Source organism: Narcine bancroftii, chromosome 3 (genome assembly GCF_036971445.1).
Source record: "Narcine bancroftii isolate sNarBan1 chromosome 3, sNarBan1.hap1, whole genome shotgun sequence".
In the NCBI taxonomy this organism is placed as follows: domain Eukaryota; kingdom Metazoa; phylum Chordata; class Chondrichthyes; order Torpediniformes; family Narcinidae; genus Narcine; species Narcine bancroftii.
The window spans coordinates 306,223,470-306,242,560 of record NC_091471.1 but is presented as its reverse complement, the minus strand read 5'-3'; the positions used below and the strand labels follow the sequence as shown (position 1 = coordinate 306,242,560).

At 44.1% G+C, this 19,091-nt stretch overlaps 1 protein-coding gene across 1 annotated transcript in view; it reads right to left on the bottom strand.

The window, feature by feature from the left end:
• The window catches only part of LOC138756855 (SH2 domain-containing adapter protein F-like), a 268,488-nt gene that overhangs the window by 152,550 nt on the left and 96,847 nt on the right, over nt 1-19,091 (bottom strand). The window contains exon 8 of the mRNA XM_069923247.1: nt 7,547-7,762. Coding sequence (XP_069779348.1) covers nt 7,547-7,762 — 216 coding nt within the window. The remainder of the gene's footprint in view (nt 1-7,546; nt 7,763-19,091) is intronic.

Sequence of the window (19,091 nt, the reverse complement as noted above, 5' to 3'; positions counted from 1 at the left end):
GTCAATGCTGAAAAGGAATGGCAAGATAATATGTTAAATCTTGGGAGTAGCAATGAGACGTCATCCTCTTGAGTTTTAAAAGCCTGTTGGAGGAAAGGAGTTCTGAGAAGAGAGCTGAGGAATCCCGCTGTTTTGAAGTGAAGGGAACAAGTTAATTAGTGCTGGAGATGGCGTGATGAGTCTTGATTGGAGCACAGCGGTGAACCAGAGATTAAAAGATCCCTTGTGGCCAAGCTTAATTCCATCCCCCTTTCTCTCCTCCAGCCTCATACCATTTCTCGGCATTTGGCTGCTGGCATGTCGATTCATGTCAGTGACGCTTTGAATTATTAATCTGTTTTTGCTCGAGGTGTCTCAGGGGATGGTGAGTGCTCCAAACCTCGCCCTCTGCCATTCCCCACTTAGACTGTTCACTGCCAGCATCCAGACAGCATGGAGAGGCAGAAACACCTTATTCTTTGTGCTCACATATCGAAGAAGTGAACAAGGCCACAAGTAAAGCTTCATTCAAAGAAAAGCCTTGCCCTTCACATCTCAAGCCTTTCGACCAATGGAGTACCCTCAGACCTTTGACGGCCGTCATAGAGTAGGGAATGCTGCAACCAGTTTATGTACAGCGAGATCCCACATATCCAAGTGATAATAACCTGACATTATTTTTAAACAGTGGTGTTGAGGGATAAATGTTGGAGGAAGGTGCCATCTTCCAAAATAACAGAGCGGGCAATGTGGGCAGTCCTGTGTCTAGTCTAGTTGGGAAGAGGGAGGGAGGGGAAGGGAAAAGGGAGGAGCACAGGCAAACAGGTAAGAGGTAATAGGCGGATACAGGTGGGGAGGGTGGAAGAGAAAGAATTTTGCAAATTTCTACAGGTTTACTGTGGAAAGCATTCTAACCGGTTGCATCACTGCTTGTATGGAGGCGCCAGTGCACTGGACAGGAAAAGACTACAGAGAGTTGTGAACTCGGCCAGTGCCATCAAGGGCACCAGACTTCATGGAAGACATCTTCAAGAGCCGGTGTCTTAAGAAGGCAGCCTCACCACCCAGGCCATGCCCTCTTCACACCGCTACCATTGGCTAAAAGGTACAAGAGTCTGAATACAAACACCCAGTGGCACAGGTACAGCTTCTTCCCCTCAGCCATCAAATTTCTGCATGGACAATGACCCACAGACACAACCTCATTCTTTCTTATTTTAGCACAAATTATATTTATTTTTAAATGTAATTTAATCACAGGATATGCACTGCATTGCTGCCTTAAAACAATGAATTTTGTGACATTCATGACAATAAATTCTGAGGCTGAGAAATGATAGCAGAGGGTGGAGAAGGATAGCTCTCTGATAGAGAAGGAAGGGGTTAGGGAGCTGGAGGAAGGGAGAGAGAGAGAGATTGGTGGGGTGCGGGGGGGGGGGGGGGGGTGAAGGGTAATCTGCCAGCTGTTTGATGACTCAGCAGCTGCCTAGAGGGAAGCAGAAAGAGAGGTTGATGTTGCAATAGAAGAACGGGGGGGGGGGGGGGGGGGGGGGGGATTTATTCAGTCGGAGAGTTTGGCATGTTGAAATTCGACTTCAATGGGAATGTTTAAGAAGAAGAGGGAGCTTTAATGGGAGATTTGGGATGTGTTTAAATGGTGCAGTTTGGACACTGGAACGAGCACCAATACTCCATATGAACCCTGGTATCGTCTCTCACTTTTCTCATGCTCCTTTACAAACCCCTGCAATTTCATCATCCCAACCTAAAATAGGAGTCTATTAACCCAGTCAGCACCACACACTAAATCTCACAGTGACAAAACAGAGCAATGATTCCAAGTTGTCATGGAAAGGAGAAAGGAGCAAGATACAGCAATCAACATGAAATAGAGTTCAAATTAATCCATTGTCACTAAACATCCTCTGACCCCTGATAACTCCTAATCTTATAGAATAATTTTGTTTTAATCTGCATAAAGCATTAAAATAATAAGACGATGCTTTTCAGAATCCACAGGTCACAGCCAGGCCACACTCATAAATAAATTAAACATGGCATTGATTTCCATTACAATGGATGAAAGAGCTCATTTAATAATTCCCAGGAGATCTGATATGGAGCTATAATTCTTTTCCGTTGCAAATAAGTTTTGTTTTAATGCATTATAGTATCGAGTGTTAGGGAAACAGCCACAACCAACCTCCCCCATTCATTGCAGGGGGAAGATCCCTCAGGTACTCTCAATGTCCCGGTACTTGACCTAGGAATCATCCTTCACACATGCATTTTAACAGCAACCTCTGAGAGGAAAGGGAGTCAGCTATTTAGCCCAAAGGGCCCTCACTGCAAAGCAATCTTCAATCCAGTCAAAAGCTTGGACTAAATGGCAGACAATTACAATGTCCTGATCATAGCTTAGAATGACTCTTGATCAAACTAGACTAGATACTAGATAAGCCCAAACGAGGGACTGAGTAAGTATTTGGCATTATTACCGAAAGGAGCATTACCAAACTGAGCCAATGTGATAATTATCGATGCTGAGGGGGCCGTGGTTGAGTTTACTTTATCAATGTCATCAGGCAATGTAGATTAAACATTCTATTGAAATTGCTCTGTATGGACAGCTTTTAAAAGTGTGACTAACTTGATCACCTCTTAAGATAATGACACCAGCCAATGGTTTCTGTTGGCTGGAGGAGCACTTTACTCCACACCCTTACTTACATTGCTGGCATGTCATCGATGGCTGAATGACCTACTTCTGTGCTGTAACCATTTTACCACAAACAATCTGCTGGAGGAGCTCCGTGGGTCAAGCAGCATCAGTGGGAGAAAAAGAATGGTTGATGTCCCAAGAATTGGCCTGAAACATCGGCCATTCTTTTTCTGCCACTGGTGCTGCTCGACCCACGGAGCTCTTCCAGCAGATTGTTTGTGGCTCCAGATTCCAGCATCTGCAGTTTCTTGTGCACTTTCTATGATTTGACAGATGGATCCTGCTGACTGGATTCCAATGCACTAAATAACCCTCACTAGAGCCTAGAGATAGCGAGGAAGGTGGAGTGGGATGGTATGTGTCAGACAGAGGTTACAGTGTCAGGCAGCATGAACTGCACCTCAAATTTCTTGGCTCTTCATTTCTCCATTGCTTCCTGGCAATGTCTACGAGCTGTCTTGCTGTTGGCTGAAATTCTCTAATGTGAACAAGTCCGTAAAGGGTTAATACATTAGAAATGAAATGACAGCCACAGCTGCTCCAAAAAGTAATTTATCTTTGGAGTGAGCAGCTCTAAATATATCTTCAATTGAGATGCCAGTTCCAGTGGTTAGGCCTCATTGGTTTTTCTGTGACTCCCCCTCTTGTTGTTATAGCAAAAGTGAACCCTTCCCCCATCTCATTCCTTTAAATTGGAGGAGCCCCAGAGGAACATGTTCAATGCAGAAACTTTCTATGAGCCTGAAATATTTAAATTAAGGGCTATTTTGTTTCCATTTTATAGACTCATTTTGGTCAGCTTTCCACATAAATATGAGCCCCACCAATACCATTCAACTTGCACCTGAGTGGATTGACAAGACTTTAATTTTAACATCTTATCTGACATAAGATGATTCTGGCTTTGTGGTGCACGCCCAGTATGTCACTGTACATGTGGAAGACTTCATAAGATCCAGCCTCCAGCTTTCTACCAAATTCAAGTCAAATTGACTGTTGACATATGGCAAGAAGTTCAGCTTTGCTCAGAAAAAAAGCCAGAGGATTAAGGCACTCCAATCGATGAGGAATTTCCTGCATGCTCTGATGCAGATTTAATTCCCCATCTATGTTAAATTGGGTAACAAGAACAAATGGCCTCAGGGAGCTGAAAAAGTTTCATAGAGTCAGAGAACATGGATCAGGCTCTTTGGCCCAACTTATCCATGCTGACCAAGTTGGAATCCTGGGCTAGTACCATTTCCCTGTGTGTGTGTGTGTGTGTGTGTGTGTGTGTGTGTGTGTGTGTGTGTGTGAGTGTGTGTGTTGTGAGTGAGTGTGAGTGTGTGTGTTGTGTGAGTGAGTGTGAGTGTGTGTGTTGTGTGTGTGTGTTGTGTGTGTGTTGTGTGTGTGTGAGTGTGTGTGTGAGTTGTGTGTGTGTGAGTGAGTGTGAGTGTGTGTTGTGTGTGTGTGAGTGTGTGTGTTGTGTGTGTGAGTGAGTGTGTGTGTGAGTGTGTGTGTTGTGTGTGTGTGTGAGTGAGTGTGAGTGTGTGTGTTGTGTGTGTGAGTGAGTGTGAGTGTGTGTGAGTGAGTGTGAGTGTTGTGTGTGTGTGAGTGTGTGTGTGTTGTGTGTGTGTGAGTGAGTGTGAGTGGGTGTGTGTTGTGTGTGTGTGAGTGTGTGTGTGAGTGAGTGTGAGTGTGTGTGTGAGTGTGTGTGTGTTGTGTGTGTGTGAGTGTGTGTGTGGTGTGTGTGTGTGTGGTGTGTGTGTGTGTGTGTGAGTGAGTGTGAGTGTTGTGTGTGTGTGAGTGTGTGTGTGTTGTGTGTGTGTGAGTGAGTGTGTGTGAGTGTGTGTGTGTGTTGTGTGTGTTGTGTGTGTTGTGTGTGTTGTGTGTGTGTGAGTTGTGTGTGTTGTGTGTGTGTGTGTGTGAGTTGTGTGTGTTGTGTGTGTGTGTTGTGTGTGTGTGAGTGTGTGTGTTGTGTGTGTGTGTGTGTGTTGTGTGTGTGTTGTGTGTGTGTGTGAGTTGTGTGTGTGTGTGTGTGAGTGAGTGTGAGTGTGTGTGTGTGTGAGTGAGTGTGTGTTGTGTGTGTGTGAGTGAGTGTGAGTGTGTGTGTGTGTTGTGTGTGTTGTGTGTGTGTGTGTGAGTTGTGTGTGTTGTGTGTGTGTTGTGTGTGTGTGTGTGTTGTGTGTGTGTTGTGTGTTGTGTGTGTGTGTGAGTTGTGTGTGTTGTGTGTGTGTTGTGTGTGTGTGTTGTGTGTGTGTGTTGTGTGTGTGTGTTGTGTGTGTTGTGTGTGTGTGTTGTGTGTGTGTGTTGTGTGTGTGTGTGAGTTGTGTGTGTTGTGTGTGTGTGTTGTGTATGTGTGAGTGTGTGTGTTGTGTGTGTGTGTGTTGTGTGTGTGTGTGTTGTGTGTGTGTTGTGTGTGTGTGTGAGTTGTGTGTGTGTGTGTATATGTGTGTGTGTGTGAGTGAGTGTGAGTGTGTGTGTGTTGTGTGTGTGTGTGAGTGAGTGTGAGTGTGTGTGTGTGTGAGTGAGTGTGCGTGTGTGTGTGTGAGTGAGTGTGAGTGTGTGTGTGTGTGAGTGAGTGTGAGTGTGTGTGTGAGTGAGTGTGTGTGTGTGAGTGAGTGTGCGTGTGTGTGTGTGTGAGTGAGTGTGAGTGTGTGTGTGTGTGAGTGAGTGTGAGTGTGTGTGTGTGTGTGAGTGAGTGTGAGTGTGTGTGTGTGTGTGTGTGTGTGTGTGTGTGTTTCTTTTGAATTTCAAGATTGCACTCGCCTCTCTTGCTGGTTCTGCTGTAGACAACTCTCTGAGTGAAAATACTGCCCTCTGGTCCCTCTCACCCTTTAGTGTTTACTTTATCCGTGCCCCTTGTGATTTTCTTCCTGAATTATGATTGGTTTAAATTCATTTTTCAGGATGTGGGCACTAGTGCAAGGTCAATATTTGAGCCCTTGAACTAGCTGGCTTGGAAAGCAATTTCAGACGGAAGTTAAAAGTCAACCTCTCTGGAATCACATGGACCAGATTGGGCAAGGATGGCAGAGCTCCTCCTCTGAATAAAACGTGTGAATCAGATGGATTTTTATTTTAATGTGGGAGCTGTGTGGTTATCATGACCAAATACTAGTTTATTTAATTATTCCCTGAATTGATGAGCTGAAACCTGGGTCACTAGTTTGGTAATGTAAGTACTGTACTACAACCATCTCTCAACTTGTGCAGTATTTGCATGGATGGCACAAGACAAGACTGTGTGGGACACATCACCTGTCACACTCACTGCTGAGATTTGGGAATGGAAAGCAGCTGCTTTGGTGAAGCATCAGATGGCTACTGCCATCTGTGGAGCAGTAAACCCTAGCTGACTCAGTGGCAGTGAAAGAGAGAGGGGGATGTGAGACGGACTGGCTTTACTGCAAGCCTGTCAATGCCTTATTCAATTTTTCTTTTTATCTGATTTCGTTCAGTACCCCAGTGAGGCAGACTTCAGTCTCTGGGAGACATGGGCAGGCAGATGTCAATCCGCACAGTACTCAGGGAGACATACGTCAGCACTTGTTCCATCAATTGCAAATATGTCACATGAAGATGAAAATGCCACAGGCAGCAGTGAGTTCAGGCATTGGAAGATGGGACTGTGCCAGGAAAAGCATTGTTCGCATTCTCAAGGGGAATCATTCAACTGTCTCTTGAAAGTAGATAAAGATTTTTTAAATTTTGCCTTCATTTTGTGGGGATGCATGAGCAGGCAGGAATCTGTCTCTGCAGAACACTGACAGACAGGTATCCATCTGTACTGTACATGTGCAGGGAGATAAAATACATAAGCAGACAGATATGAGTCTATAGGATATATGGGCAGTCGGTACAGTAAATGAGCAGCAAGTGCAATGTTGACATTCATTTCAAGAGGAATAGAATATAAGAGCAGAGAATGATGTTGAGGCTTTATAAGGCACTGGTTAGACCTCACTTGGAAATATTGTGAGCAGTTTTGAACTCCTCATTTAAGAAAAGATGTGCTGACGTTGGCAAGGGTTCAAAGAAGATTCACTAGGATGATCCTGGGAATGAAAGGGTTATCATATGTGGAGCGTTTTGCCCTGGATTCATTGGAGTTTCAGAGAATGAGGGGGGAGATCTCATTGAAATATCTTGAACGTAGAAAGACATGGACTGAGTAGATGTGGAAAGGTTGTTACCCGCGGTCAGAGAGTCTAGGACAAGAGGGCCAAACTTCAGGATTGAAGGGCGTCCGCTTAGAAAAGAGATGTGGAAGAATTTCTTCAGCCAGAGGGTGGTAAATGTGTGGAATTTGTTGCCACAGGTGGTTATGGAGGCCAGGTCATTGGGTGCATTTAAGGCAGAGATGGCTAGGTTTTTGATTGGCCAGTGCATCAAAGGTTATGGGGAGAAGGCCGGGAAGTGGGGCTGAGTGGGGAAAATAGGTCAGCTTATCATTGAGTAGCAGGGTAGACTCGATGACCTGAATAGCCTATTTCTGCTCCTATGCATATGGTCTTATGGGTCAATGTCTATATGATACATAAGCTGTATAATAGAGCGGCACCAAGATGATACCCCATGTGATACATAACTGCTCAGTTCATGAACATTTGTTTGTAGGACCCTTGATTATGTGTGTGGTCTATGGGAAGATATTAGTCTTTGAAGTACACAGTGAAATTGATATCATGCTATATCATATAATGGGCATAGATCAGGTTTGACATGTAGGTGACAGAGAACAGTTTGCATAATTGATGGCAGGCTGTATGTACAGTGTTTGGATAGGCAAATATCAGTGAGGTCAAAGGGTGAGCAAGGATAAGGTGCATAAGAAGATGAGGATTCCACCTCGTAAAAGTGTACCTGCAAAAGCTTTGGAGATGTGGTCCTTCTTCCACTCCCAGGGCTGGTCGTACTCATCAGCAGGCCGCTCATCATCCTGAGGCAGGCGGCTCTCTCGCACCTTCTGACCCCCTGCGTTATCTGTGTCTGACTCCGTATCATTCTCCTGAGGCTCGTACGGAGTGTCGTAGAGTTGGAGGCCCTTCCTGCATTTCTTTTCACCTTTCCTCTGAAATTCTGTGAAACGAGGAAGACATTTATGGAGCTGGGTGGAGGAATAATCCATCTCTCTTCTGATACTAACATTAGCAAGCAAAGGTAACTGAGCATTCAGGCAGCATCCGTGGACAAGAGTTGACGTTTTGGATCGAGACGAGGATGGGAAGGGGAGATATCGATGCAGAAGTGGGAGGAGCTGAGATAATAGGATACTGAAGGTGGGTGACGTGAAGAGACTGTTGGGGTAGAGACTATGGTGTGTAGAAGGAGGGGTCCGGTAAAGGACAGATAGAAGTGCAACTGAATGAGGCTGGGGAAATAGCTGAAAATAGAAATATTAATATTCATGCTGTTGGGTTTTAGGCCTTCCAGATGGAAGATCAGATTACATTTATCCTCACCTTGCCACAGCATCATTGCAACAAGATCAGGAAAATGTTGTGTACAGTGGGATTTTCATTAAAGTTAAACTTTATATTTGAGCCAGTACCCTAACTAATACTGCCAAATAACCTTTACTTGTGTCAATGCAATAAAATGACTCACCTTCACCTTCCTCTACCATCAGTGTCAGCTCTATACCCATTACACTGCTCACCAGCGTCATGCCAGACACAATCTAGGTTTGCGGAGCTGGAGTTCAGAGTTCAAATTAACACCATGTGAGCTAGTGGTAACCATGAGATGGAGTGGGGAGGGGTGGAGATCCTCTTAGCTAACCTGAGGCAGGAGAGAGTATTTGCTATTGCAAGAGAGAGAGAGAGAGAGAGAGAGAGAGACAGGCAGACAGATAGACACAGACTGAGAGACAGAAAGAAAGGGGGAGAGAGAGATGATTTGCTCAAATCCAAAGCTTTAAATCTGGTTGCTCCCATTGATTTTCTGACCATTTTCTCACAGGAATATTTTGGGAGCCATGCGCTGTTTAATGGAACCTTTACTGATTAGGAGAAACATTATCACATAAATTTAAAGGCACAGTCTTACACTATTCCCATTACTCCACCCTCACCGTGGTCACACAGAGAGACAGTACACACACTCCCAGACAGTAATTTCTTAGAGTTGTGGAGCATGCAGATAATGTTGACCCTGCTCTGCTTTGATCCCTCTTTGCAATTCTACGCAGTATCTTTATTGCATTACTACAGGGGTGTCAAACTCAAATTCACAGAGGGCCAAAATTAAAAACTTGGACTAAATCGAGGGCCGAACTAAATATTTATTGAAAATTTTCAACAACATCTGCATGTTTTCTCTTCTTTCAACATACGTAATGTTAAACTTTAGGATATAACTTTAGGAGGATAATGTTATAGGTCAGGAGTAGGTAGCTCAAGTTCACCCTTTACTTGACCTGAGGGAAACATATTTGGTCCCTGTGGAGATGTAGTCAGCATTCACAGGCTGTGTCCATTTTGGCCTGCATCAGGACTCAGCATTTCCTGCTCACTCCTCATGCTCTAGGCCTCTATTCACCCTCGACCCACCATCCCTCTACCTGACCAGTCCTTTACCCAACCTCTACTCACCCCTCACTCCACTCGCTCTGCCTCTACCCACCCCATCCTATACATGCCCCTCTACTGCCTCTCCCCTCAACCTGTTCCTCCCTCTACCTGTCTCTCACCCTCTAATCACCCCTCCCCTACTCACCCTGCCCTTCCCCTTTTACCTCTTCCCTATCCAACCCTCCTTCTACTCATCCCTCCCTCTAACTGCCCCTCGCACCACCATAACTTCCCCTGCCCATTACTCCTCACCTACACCCTCTGCCCACCCCTGCTTACCCACCCACTCAGGCCCAGCGCGCTGCCGATCAGCCTTTGCGGAACAGCGGGGGCCGTGCGCAGCCTGCCATGTCCGTCGCGCCGACAGGAAATCACAGGCGCTCGCCAATCCGCCGCACCGCTCGACAGGTGGGAGAAGTGATTGGTTGTGCGGGGAGCCTTCCAACTGGCTTGCCGGCTGATGACATCGACAGACTTCTCGTGTTACAATTTTGTTTTCCCCGTTCTCAAAGTTTGCACGGTCAACCTACAACACTCTTGCTCCCTCCGCGTCCCGTGGATCTGATGCCCGGGTGTTGTTAGGATTCCCAGCAGAAGGTTTGTGGAACTTTCCCATTCTGGATTCCTTTTTGAGAATATTCTGGCCATCTTTTAAGGGGGGTGGTTTTAGGGGGGAGGGGATAGTTAGGGGGTGCAATGAAGGGGGAGGATGGTGGGGGTGACATTACCAAAAAACAGCATCGGCTCTCGCTGCAGGGCGGGCCACCTCTAATACATTTTTTAAATGATCTTGTGGGCCAAATATAATTATATCGCGGGCCAAATTTGGCCCGCGGGCCAGAGTTTGACATGTGTGCATTACTAGGTTTGGGTTTGACTAGCAGGATTGCCATGATGATGAACTTGAACTAAAAGAGTGATTCTCACAAGGACACGGTCTAAAACCTCACGACCCCGGAGAATGCTTGCATGAAAACACCTCAGGGTGATCTCAATAAAACCTCAGGATTTTCAATGTCATTTAAGAATAAAAGTTTCAATTTACAGAAGTGGATTTGCCACTGGATCCAGAAGGGTACCTTTTGGGAGACACTGGGGATGTGAGTTTTAGACTGTCTAAATACCAAATTTTGTTCATGAAAGTTAGCCAGGAAGTGTATAGTGGTTTCACGGAAGTCCTACTGCCAACTAAATATTACATGATGGAATATGGAAATGCAGAATTGCATTCCCCTGGAGAAAATCACGTAAAATCTAAGGAAGAAGCATGACACATTCGTTAAGGTATGGCAACTTTACTTGAAATGTACTGGCACACAGATTGATTAGTTCCCCCAACCTCTTTACTATGGGTACTGTAGCAATCCATCTCAGCAAGGAAATGAATGTCATCAAGGAAGTGGGACATGGCGCAGGCAACGTGTTTTTCAGTTTTGTTTTGAGTTTTTAAAATTTCTTTTTAATTTAATTTGTTATTTTTAATTTATTTTATCCCCTTGTTACTTAGCCTGATTGTTTTTTTTTACCTAGGTTTCTGAAGGGGTCTTCGGGACCCCCCCCCCCACTGTAATTTGTATTGATGTTATTTAATTGACTGTATTTTCAGTTGTACGATGGTGGGGAGGTGGGGGTGGGATTATCTACAGACTCTGTATGTTACGTGAGTGTTAAAAAAGATCATATTGTTTGTCGATGAAAATGAAAATAAGATATTTTTTTTAAACTTTCATTTTTAATGCCACTGATAAATGGCTTTTTAAATAAGTGTCTTCGCTAGGGGAATGGGAGAAGTACCTGAGCCCTTGACTGAAGTTCATCGTGGATACACTGGTGCAGCAGGTAGTTCTTCTACCTCTCCACTCCTGCAACCCAAGTTTGATCTTGATTTCCGTCACTGTCTGTGGGGCGTTTATACATTTTCTCCCCCTCTCTGCAGTTTCCACCCACTTCCCAAGCACGTGCAGTTTGGTAGGTTGATTGATGACCCCGACCGTCAGTGGGTGGTGGGGGAATCGGGCTGGAACTGAAGGGCAGGGTTAAATGAATGGAAAATAAATCGGGGAATGGAAATTGATGGGATTACAATACTCGATGGGCTGATTGATCTCCTCCCCATGTTGAGAAAAAATAAGGATATAGAAGGATCATTCATACCTGAGGGACAGTTTGAAAGTAGAATGAATACAATCTTACAAATGTTTTTCCTGAGATCTCACTGATTTTGTGAAAATAACAAAACTATTAGGTTTATAAAATATATTTTTGTTTCCTTGTGGGGACAGTGATTTGCATTGATACTTGGTTGGTTGTGGTAGGAACCTGGATTACCTATCAGGCAATGAAATCTATTAAAGGACTCATTAGCACATTTTGGAAATGAATAGGCATGACAGTATTTAGTCATGCAGATCAAGAATTGTCCCAGTTTCGATCTCTGGCAGTATGGGCGCTGAAATTGTGATGTTATGGATATAAAGGGAAGTGTACACTCTTGTGTATGTTCCAAAACCCCATGAAATAATTCAAGATTCCTTTATTGTCATGTAATTAAACAAGTGTAATATTACACAAAATTTGCCTTCGTCTGCAGTGAAGCAGACAGATTTGCCATCAGCAGAGACTGCCGGGCACCTCCTACAGTCAGTCAGAGAAAGAGGTAAAATAATGTAACATCTTTATTGGCTCCTGGGGATTCCTGGCCCATGACTATTAGACTAGAGAAGGAGCATTCAGAATGGCATGGAGAATCTTGACTCTGTGCATGGGAGCAAGCAAAAGCGCAGAACACTCCATCACTTGCACCCTCTTCCCTGCATGTGGTAAAATGTGCTGGTCCCACATTGGCTACCTCCTTCACCTCACAGCTCACTGACCACAGCTCAGTGTTTAACACCATCATACCAGCTAATCTAATATCAAATATAAGGTTCTGGGCCTCTGTTTCCCCATTTGCAACCGGATCCTTGAATTCCTCATTGGCAGATCCCAATCAACGCAAATCACCTCCTCTTCATTGACCATCAGCACATGGGCCTCTCAAGACTGTGTGCTTAGAATACACTGCTCTCTTCCCTCTATACTAATAACTGCACAGCTAAATTTGACTACAATACAATCTATATACTTGCTGTTGGCCGAATACAGGATAATGATGAGTCAGCATATTGGATGGAGATCAAGAATCCGGTTGTGTGGTGCCAGACCAACTATCTTCCTCTCAACATCAGGAAGACCAAGGGGCATCTTGTGCAGTTGAGGAAGGGAGGCAGAGGGACCATGCACCTACCTTCATCAGTAGGACGGTGGTGGAAAGGGTCAGGAATTTCAATTTCCTGGGTGTCCACAAATCAGAGGTTGGCTCCTGAAGCCAGCAGATTGAAGGAACCATGAAGAAGACACATAAATGCCTCTATTTTAAGAAGTCTGAGGAGTTTAGGCATGTTGTCAAATGCTCAGTCATACTTCTACTGTGGAATGTATGATTGCAACATGGCCTGGTTTGGAAGTTCGGGGCCAGTCATACAGAAGGCTGCAGAGGTAAGCAAACCTATCCAAGATCCTAGACAGCAATCTCCTGTCTATTGAAGACACCTATGTGAGATAATGCCTAAAGAAGGTACCCAACATCATAAAGAATCCCCATCTCTACAGACACAATCTCTTCTCACTGCTTCCTTCAGTATTTAGTCATGCATCTATTAGGCTCTTGGACTTCCCAGAACTACACTAACTATGGATTACTCTGGGACTACCAAAATATCTGTCTGCACTATTTAAAAATCACTTTTTTTGCACTAACTGTAACTGAGAATATCTATTTATCTATCCTTTCATATATATTATCTCATTTTCGGTCTCATGGTGAATTATGGTAATTTAATTTATCCAAGGACATCTCGGATGCTCTGGAATGAAATTCTCCTTCTTCAAACAACTGTGGCTTTCACTCGACCACCATCAACTTAGCCCTTACCCGAATATCCTCTATTTTCTGCACGATCCCCCTTTGCCCTTAAAAATAACAAGAACTGGATTCCCCTGGTTCTCACCTACCACATCATCAGCCTCTGCATCTAACATATAATCCTCTGCAATTTCCACAACCTGCAATGTGATCTCACCACCAGATACCTGTTCCCCTCCCCTCTCTTCTCTGTTTTTCTCCAGGACCACTCCCTCTGAGACTAACTCATCCACTCATCCCTTTCCACTAATTGTCCCCTTGGTATCTTCCCCCTCCACACTTCTTCACCACCATTCAGGGCCCCAAACAGTCCTTCTAAGGGAAGCAACACTTCACGTGAATCTGCAGGGGTCATCGACTGCATCCAGGGCTCCCATTGCGACCTTTTCTACATCAGAGAGACTGAACACAGACTGGGAGATCAATTTTTTGGGCACTTTCACTCTGTCTGCTGCATAGAAGGGACCTTCCAGTAGCCAACCAATTTAATTGCACACACTATTCCCACACCAGCATGGCTATCCATGGCCAAACCGAGGCCACTTGCAAATTGGAGGAACAACACCTAATATTCCATCTGGGGACTCTCCAATCAGATGGCATTAACATTGACCTGAAGTTTTTGGTTAAACCCCTCCTACAAGTTTCTCTCTTTCCCTATCTCTCCATCTCCTTCCCTCCAGCTTCCCACTCCCTTCCCTTCACTCCATTCAGAGAACTACACCCTACACCCAAATATTTTTTCTCTTCGATCCTCCCACTATGTCTACTTATGACTGTTAGCCTCTGCTCCTCCCTCTGCCCCTTCATCCCTCCTCTCCTCTCCCACCCCCATCTTTTCATTCAGGTACCTGTCTGCTTTTTTGCTTATACCTTGACAAAGGGCTCAGGCCCTAAACAATGTTTACTCTTTACTTCCTATAGATACTGCATGACCTGCTGAGTTTCTCCAGCACTTTTGTGCATTGCACTACAATCACTGGGTCTGCACACTTTCCTGTTTCACCCCATTAAGCAAGATACTAAGGTTGCCAGTAATCCTCGAGCTGACCCGCAGCAAACCAAGGAAGGGGGCCTGAAACTGACAGTGAAAGTCTCAGCTGAATGATTGGACACTTAAAGCTTCAAAAGGGTTAAGTCCAAACTGAGCCTCAATGCCTGCCAGTGCTGCCATTGTTCTCTGTCAATCCAACCACATCAGGGCAGATTCTCATCATTGTCATTTTATTTCCATGCTGCAGGCCTGCTGCCAATATTCCCTAAGGCCCCTCATCACCATGGAAACAAGAAGTGTACCAATCAGCCGCTTTGCCACCTCAAGGTAAAGGGCAGCCATTGTGGGCTCCAACAGATTGTAGTTTCATTCTATCTCTAACGCTTGGAGTACACGTCACACTGATGCCAGCAAGGATATGATAACGAAACACAATTAAGCTTAGAAGGGCAAATTACTTTACATTCAGTCTCCTATTGTGCTCATTATGTTGCAGCCGCATGGAGCAAAAGTTCAGGAATCATCCTCTGCCTCAAAAGTGTTTCTGGCTAGCAGAGCATAGCAGGCCAATAACCCGAGGGTTCGCGGCTGAAGAATTCCATTGCTCACAAAATTCAAAGGATTTCATCCTCAGGAACGGAATCAACACCTTTCTTTCTCCACTCTGCTCTCGTGGATAATTGGCAGTTTGCCAGAAGAAGCTGCGGATCCCTAGGCAGGGTGTTGAAGACTCCATTGGAGGAGCAATTGGGGGTCGGTGGGGCAGTTGCACCACCGTGGTGGTGCTGGGGGTTGGGGGGGGGGGTTCTGTTTGGTGGATCAGGAGGAGGGCTCAGAGCTACATTGGTTTTCTCCCTTGGGAACCATGAGGTAAGTATATGGACTCTGTAATCCTCACGACGAGTTACTTTTTAAAATTCTATCAGGAAACAGATAGAAAAGTTGTGTGTGAGGCATAATTACTCAGCCAGCATTCTAATCTGTGTGAAGTGGCAGGAGGAGCTTCAGAAGACATTGTGCATTCTCCTCCTGAACTGATTAAAGAGAAGTAAAACATAAAGTAAGACAGGAGTAAAATTCGTAAGTAAAACACTTCAACCATGGTGTCGGCAGACTTTTGCGTTTAACTTCGGACTACTGCAAAACTCAGTGAAATCTCTTCGAGGGATGCGTACCCTGAAGAAGTTCTCCTTTGATCCCCGAAGGGGATCCCCATCATAATCCCTGCTGCTCTAAAGCTCTACGAACATGTACTCACCCGGTCTCATTTCCACAGCCACAAAAAAAATACCTTGATGAAGGGCTCAAGCCTGAAATGTTGGTTATGTATCTTTTTATCTGTTTGACCTGCTGAGTTTTTCCAGCACTGCATTTTTACCTTGATTAAGGGGAGATTGGAGAACAGGCAATATACAGTGACCAGGTTTTTATAATGTCCACCTGCACTACACTTTCTAATTGCAAAAATTACCAAGCTTAAAAAAATGTTTGTACTGCTTGCAAAATGCTTGATGTCTGCTTGAAATTGTGAGAGGTGCGTTTAAAGCAAGCAATTCTTTTCCTTTTATTGGAAGATCAGCAGTTAGCGCAACTCTATCACAGTGATACAAATTTGGTGCTAACTGTAAGGCGTTTGTATAGTTTCCCTGTGACCTGTGTGGGTATTCCCTGGGCTCTCCAGCTTCCTCCCACCCTCCAAAATGTACAGGATTGGTAGGTTAAATGGTGTATTGGGGAGGGGGCACAGGCTTAAGGGCCAGAAGGCCTGCTATCGTGCTGTACATCTAAATTTTAAAAAAACACCTCCAATGCGAATTGAATTAAGTTATTGTTATTGTCACATATATAGGGATACAGTTTTAAAAAATCTTTGACCTGCATGCTATCCAGGCAAGTCAACCAATCCTTGAATACAACAGGAGTGAAAAATAAATCAGAAGTGCAGAATATCGTGTTAAAGATTTTTTTTAAAGTTTAGTTAAAGCAGTACATAGACTACTGTTAGCTCTGGACATCATTGTTTGTCAGTGTATTGGATGCATGGGAAACTTTTAAAGCAGTACAAGGACAGTCTTGCAGTTCATTCAATGGTTTGATCTTGGGTTGAGGGAACTGACATGGGCTTGACCCTGGCTCCAATGCAATGCAATCCAGTACAGGTGGCAGCATCTGGATCCACCGCGCCCCTGCCTTTTGCCCAGCTCTTACATAGCACGGAGGCTTTCAAATTCACATCATGTGGTGGTCACGGCGAGGGTGGAGGCCGAGACAGCCACAGGAGGGTGGGGGCAAGGTTACTGGGAGAACTAGAAGTGGGTATGACTAGGGGATTGAGACAGCCACACGACTGGGCACAGGAGCCAGGACTCAAACCACAGCTATAGACGCTGTTCTTACTTGGACTATAAGTGACAGTACGGAGCAATGGTTTGTGTCGGATTCCCATCCACTTTACAGGGCAAACTGAACAAAAAGTCTTTGATGTCTCTTATGTCCATGAAAATAAATGGAATCTCGAATGACTGAGTGGATGCTGAATGGCAGAAAGCTGATCTGGGGATCTCGTTAAATGGTGGAACCCCCATTTGACCGTCATTTTAATTAATCTTATTACTTTGCTTTTTGCATGTTCTCTGCGAATTTTAAATCTAAAATAATGCTGGTCGGTAGTTAACCTTTTAGTTAACATGCAATTCTGCTCCTCAGACGATGAGGTGTCCAGATTTTGCACAGGATTGCTGTCAGCTTCTTGGGCAATCTGGGCAGTGCAAAGGACCTCATCTACCTGTTTTCTCTTAATGTTTTTATAGACTCAAGGGTGGATCTTTGTGGAGAGCAGGACATACCTGAGTTATACCTAACCTCACCAAAGTATGAATTTTTGACTACTGGTTACTTTGTCCAGATTTCACTAAAAATGCCAACGGTGCATTTAAGTAGCACTTTTCACAACTTCAGGAACTCACAAACAGTGAGAGAATCGAGAAGTGTAGTCAGTCTCTTCATGAAGGAAGTGCAATACTGGTTGGCATGAAAATTCTTTGCCACTATTTCTTTCCTTAATCCTCCCTGAATCAATCACATTGAAGGGGATCGTGTTGTGGAGATTCTTGCAAGTTAGAATGGTGGCTGAGAAATTATGCTTCACTAACAACCTTTCTTCCAGTGATAGGACTTCAATTTTGAAAAAAACTTTTTGGAAATTCTTCGGTCCACAATTTTATTAAAAGTTTCCCATGCATCCAATACACTGACAAACAATGATGTCCAGAACTAACAGTAGTCTATGTATAAATAACCACCAGTTCTTGGGACCTAGGACATATTAGCGCTCACATTTGGCACCAGACATTTTGGCCCTCACAGTTTGGCACCCACAATTTGGTACTGAAAATTTTGGTGCCCACAGTTTGACGCTGGACATTTTGGCCCACTGCCCCACTCATTGTTTGCTGGCCCTCCCCCGGCAAACAAGGGCTTTCCATAGCTTATAGCGATGTATTTAAATTATTAAGACAATAAAAAGCAATGGGTTTTGGTAAACTATTGTAAGTTTAATTATATATGATGGAATATGTAATTAATTGAATTTCAAATTATTAAAAAATTTAAAATACTCATTAAAAACATCCAATTGTTATAAAATAGATTCTTTGATCCGCACATCTGGCGCAACCCAGTGCAACCACCGTGACTATAACCACTGTCGCTGTTCTCTCTCTGCAGTATCGTTCTCGCAGCTTTTGATAAGAAATCGCGATAAAACAATCCAAAATAAAACCCATCAATAACCAAACAGATCGTCACAACCCTCAGTACAAGTGATAGGGCACAGATAGGTGTTACGGACAAGAAACTTGCATACACAAAAAAAAAATGAATATCCTGCAATATATTATTAATGACAACTACTGTTAGATCTGCCACTGCCATTGCCACCAGGGGAGTGGTTTCCTGTGGGGGAGGGAGTTTCTGAATTGCCAGGATTCAGCCAATGCTGCAATGCTGGGAGTTGCCGGGCCAGCGCCGAGCTGTGGGCACCAAAATGTCCGGTGCCGTGCTGTGGCGCCAAAATGTCTGGCGCCAAACAGCTGGCCCCAACAGGTCTGGTGCCAAACTGCGGGCGGCAAAATGTCTGATTCCGTAGTTCGTGAGTTTTGATAGAAGGAAATGTGACCCTTGGAGAATGCAAGCATCATTTTTGATGCCTCTGTGAACCCATTTGTTCCTGCTTATGATATAGGAACGAGCCCAAATGATCACTGATCATTTTTCTTCAATAATTATTCTTCAATAATTCTGATCACTTGTAGACTTATTGATGAAAGAAATCAAAACCATGAAACAACCAAATCATTATAAAATGCAATTCCTTCATGAATGACACCAACACACACCCGAAGAATAACAGTTAAATGAAATACTAATTTCACTGGAAGATTTGTGGTCTTTTGGAATTATGTCCACAGAACCCTAAAGTAGAGGAAACCTCCTTGCTATTTGACTGTGTAAGTGATGTGAAGAGAGCTATTCAATCAATTCCACCTCCTTTCCTCAGAATTCTGCAATGTATTTCCTTTTCAAAATAACTATTGAATCACTATCCTTTAACAGAAGTCTCAACAATATAAATTGGGCTGTTGCCCTATTGTGCAGTTTTTCCATCTTGATGCTGAAGGGTATCCTTTAGCCTTTTCATTCAAGGATAAATTTACTGATAGCACTTGCTCAAAATGAAACTTTGCCTGGCAGGAAATTGCACACAAGTGGTGTTTAGATATGAATTGTTCCTGTTCGATGAAGCTCAATTCTAAGTTTGCACTGTCAATTTATACCCTTCATTGTCAGTCCAGGCTTATTTGAAAGTTTTACCTGTGT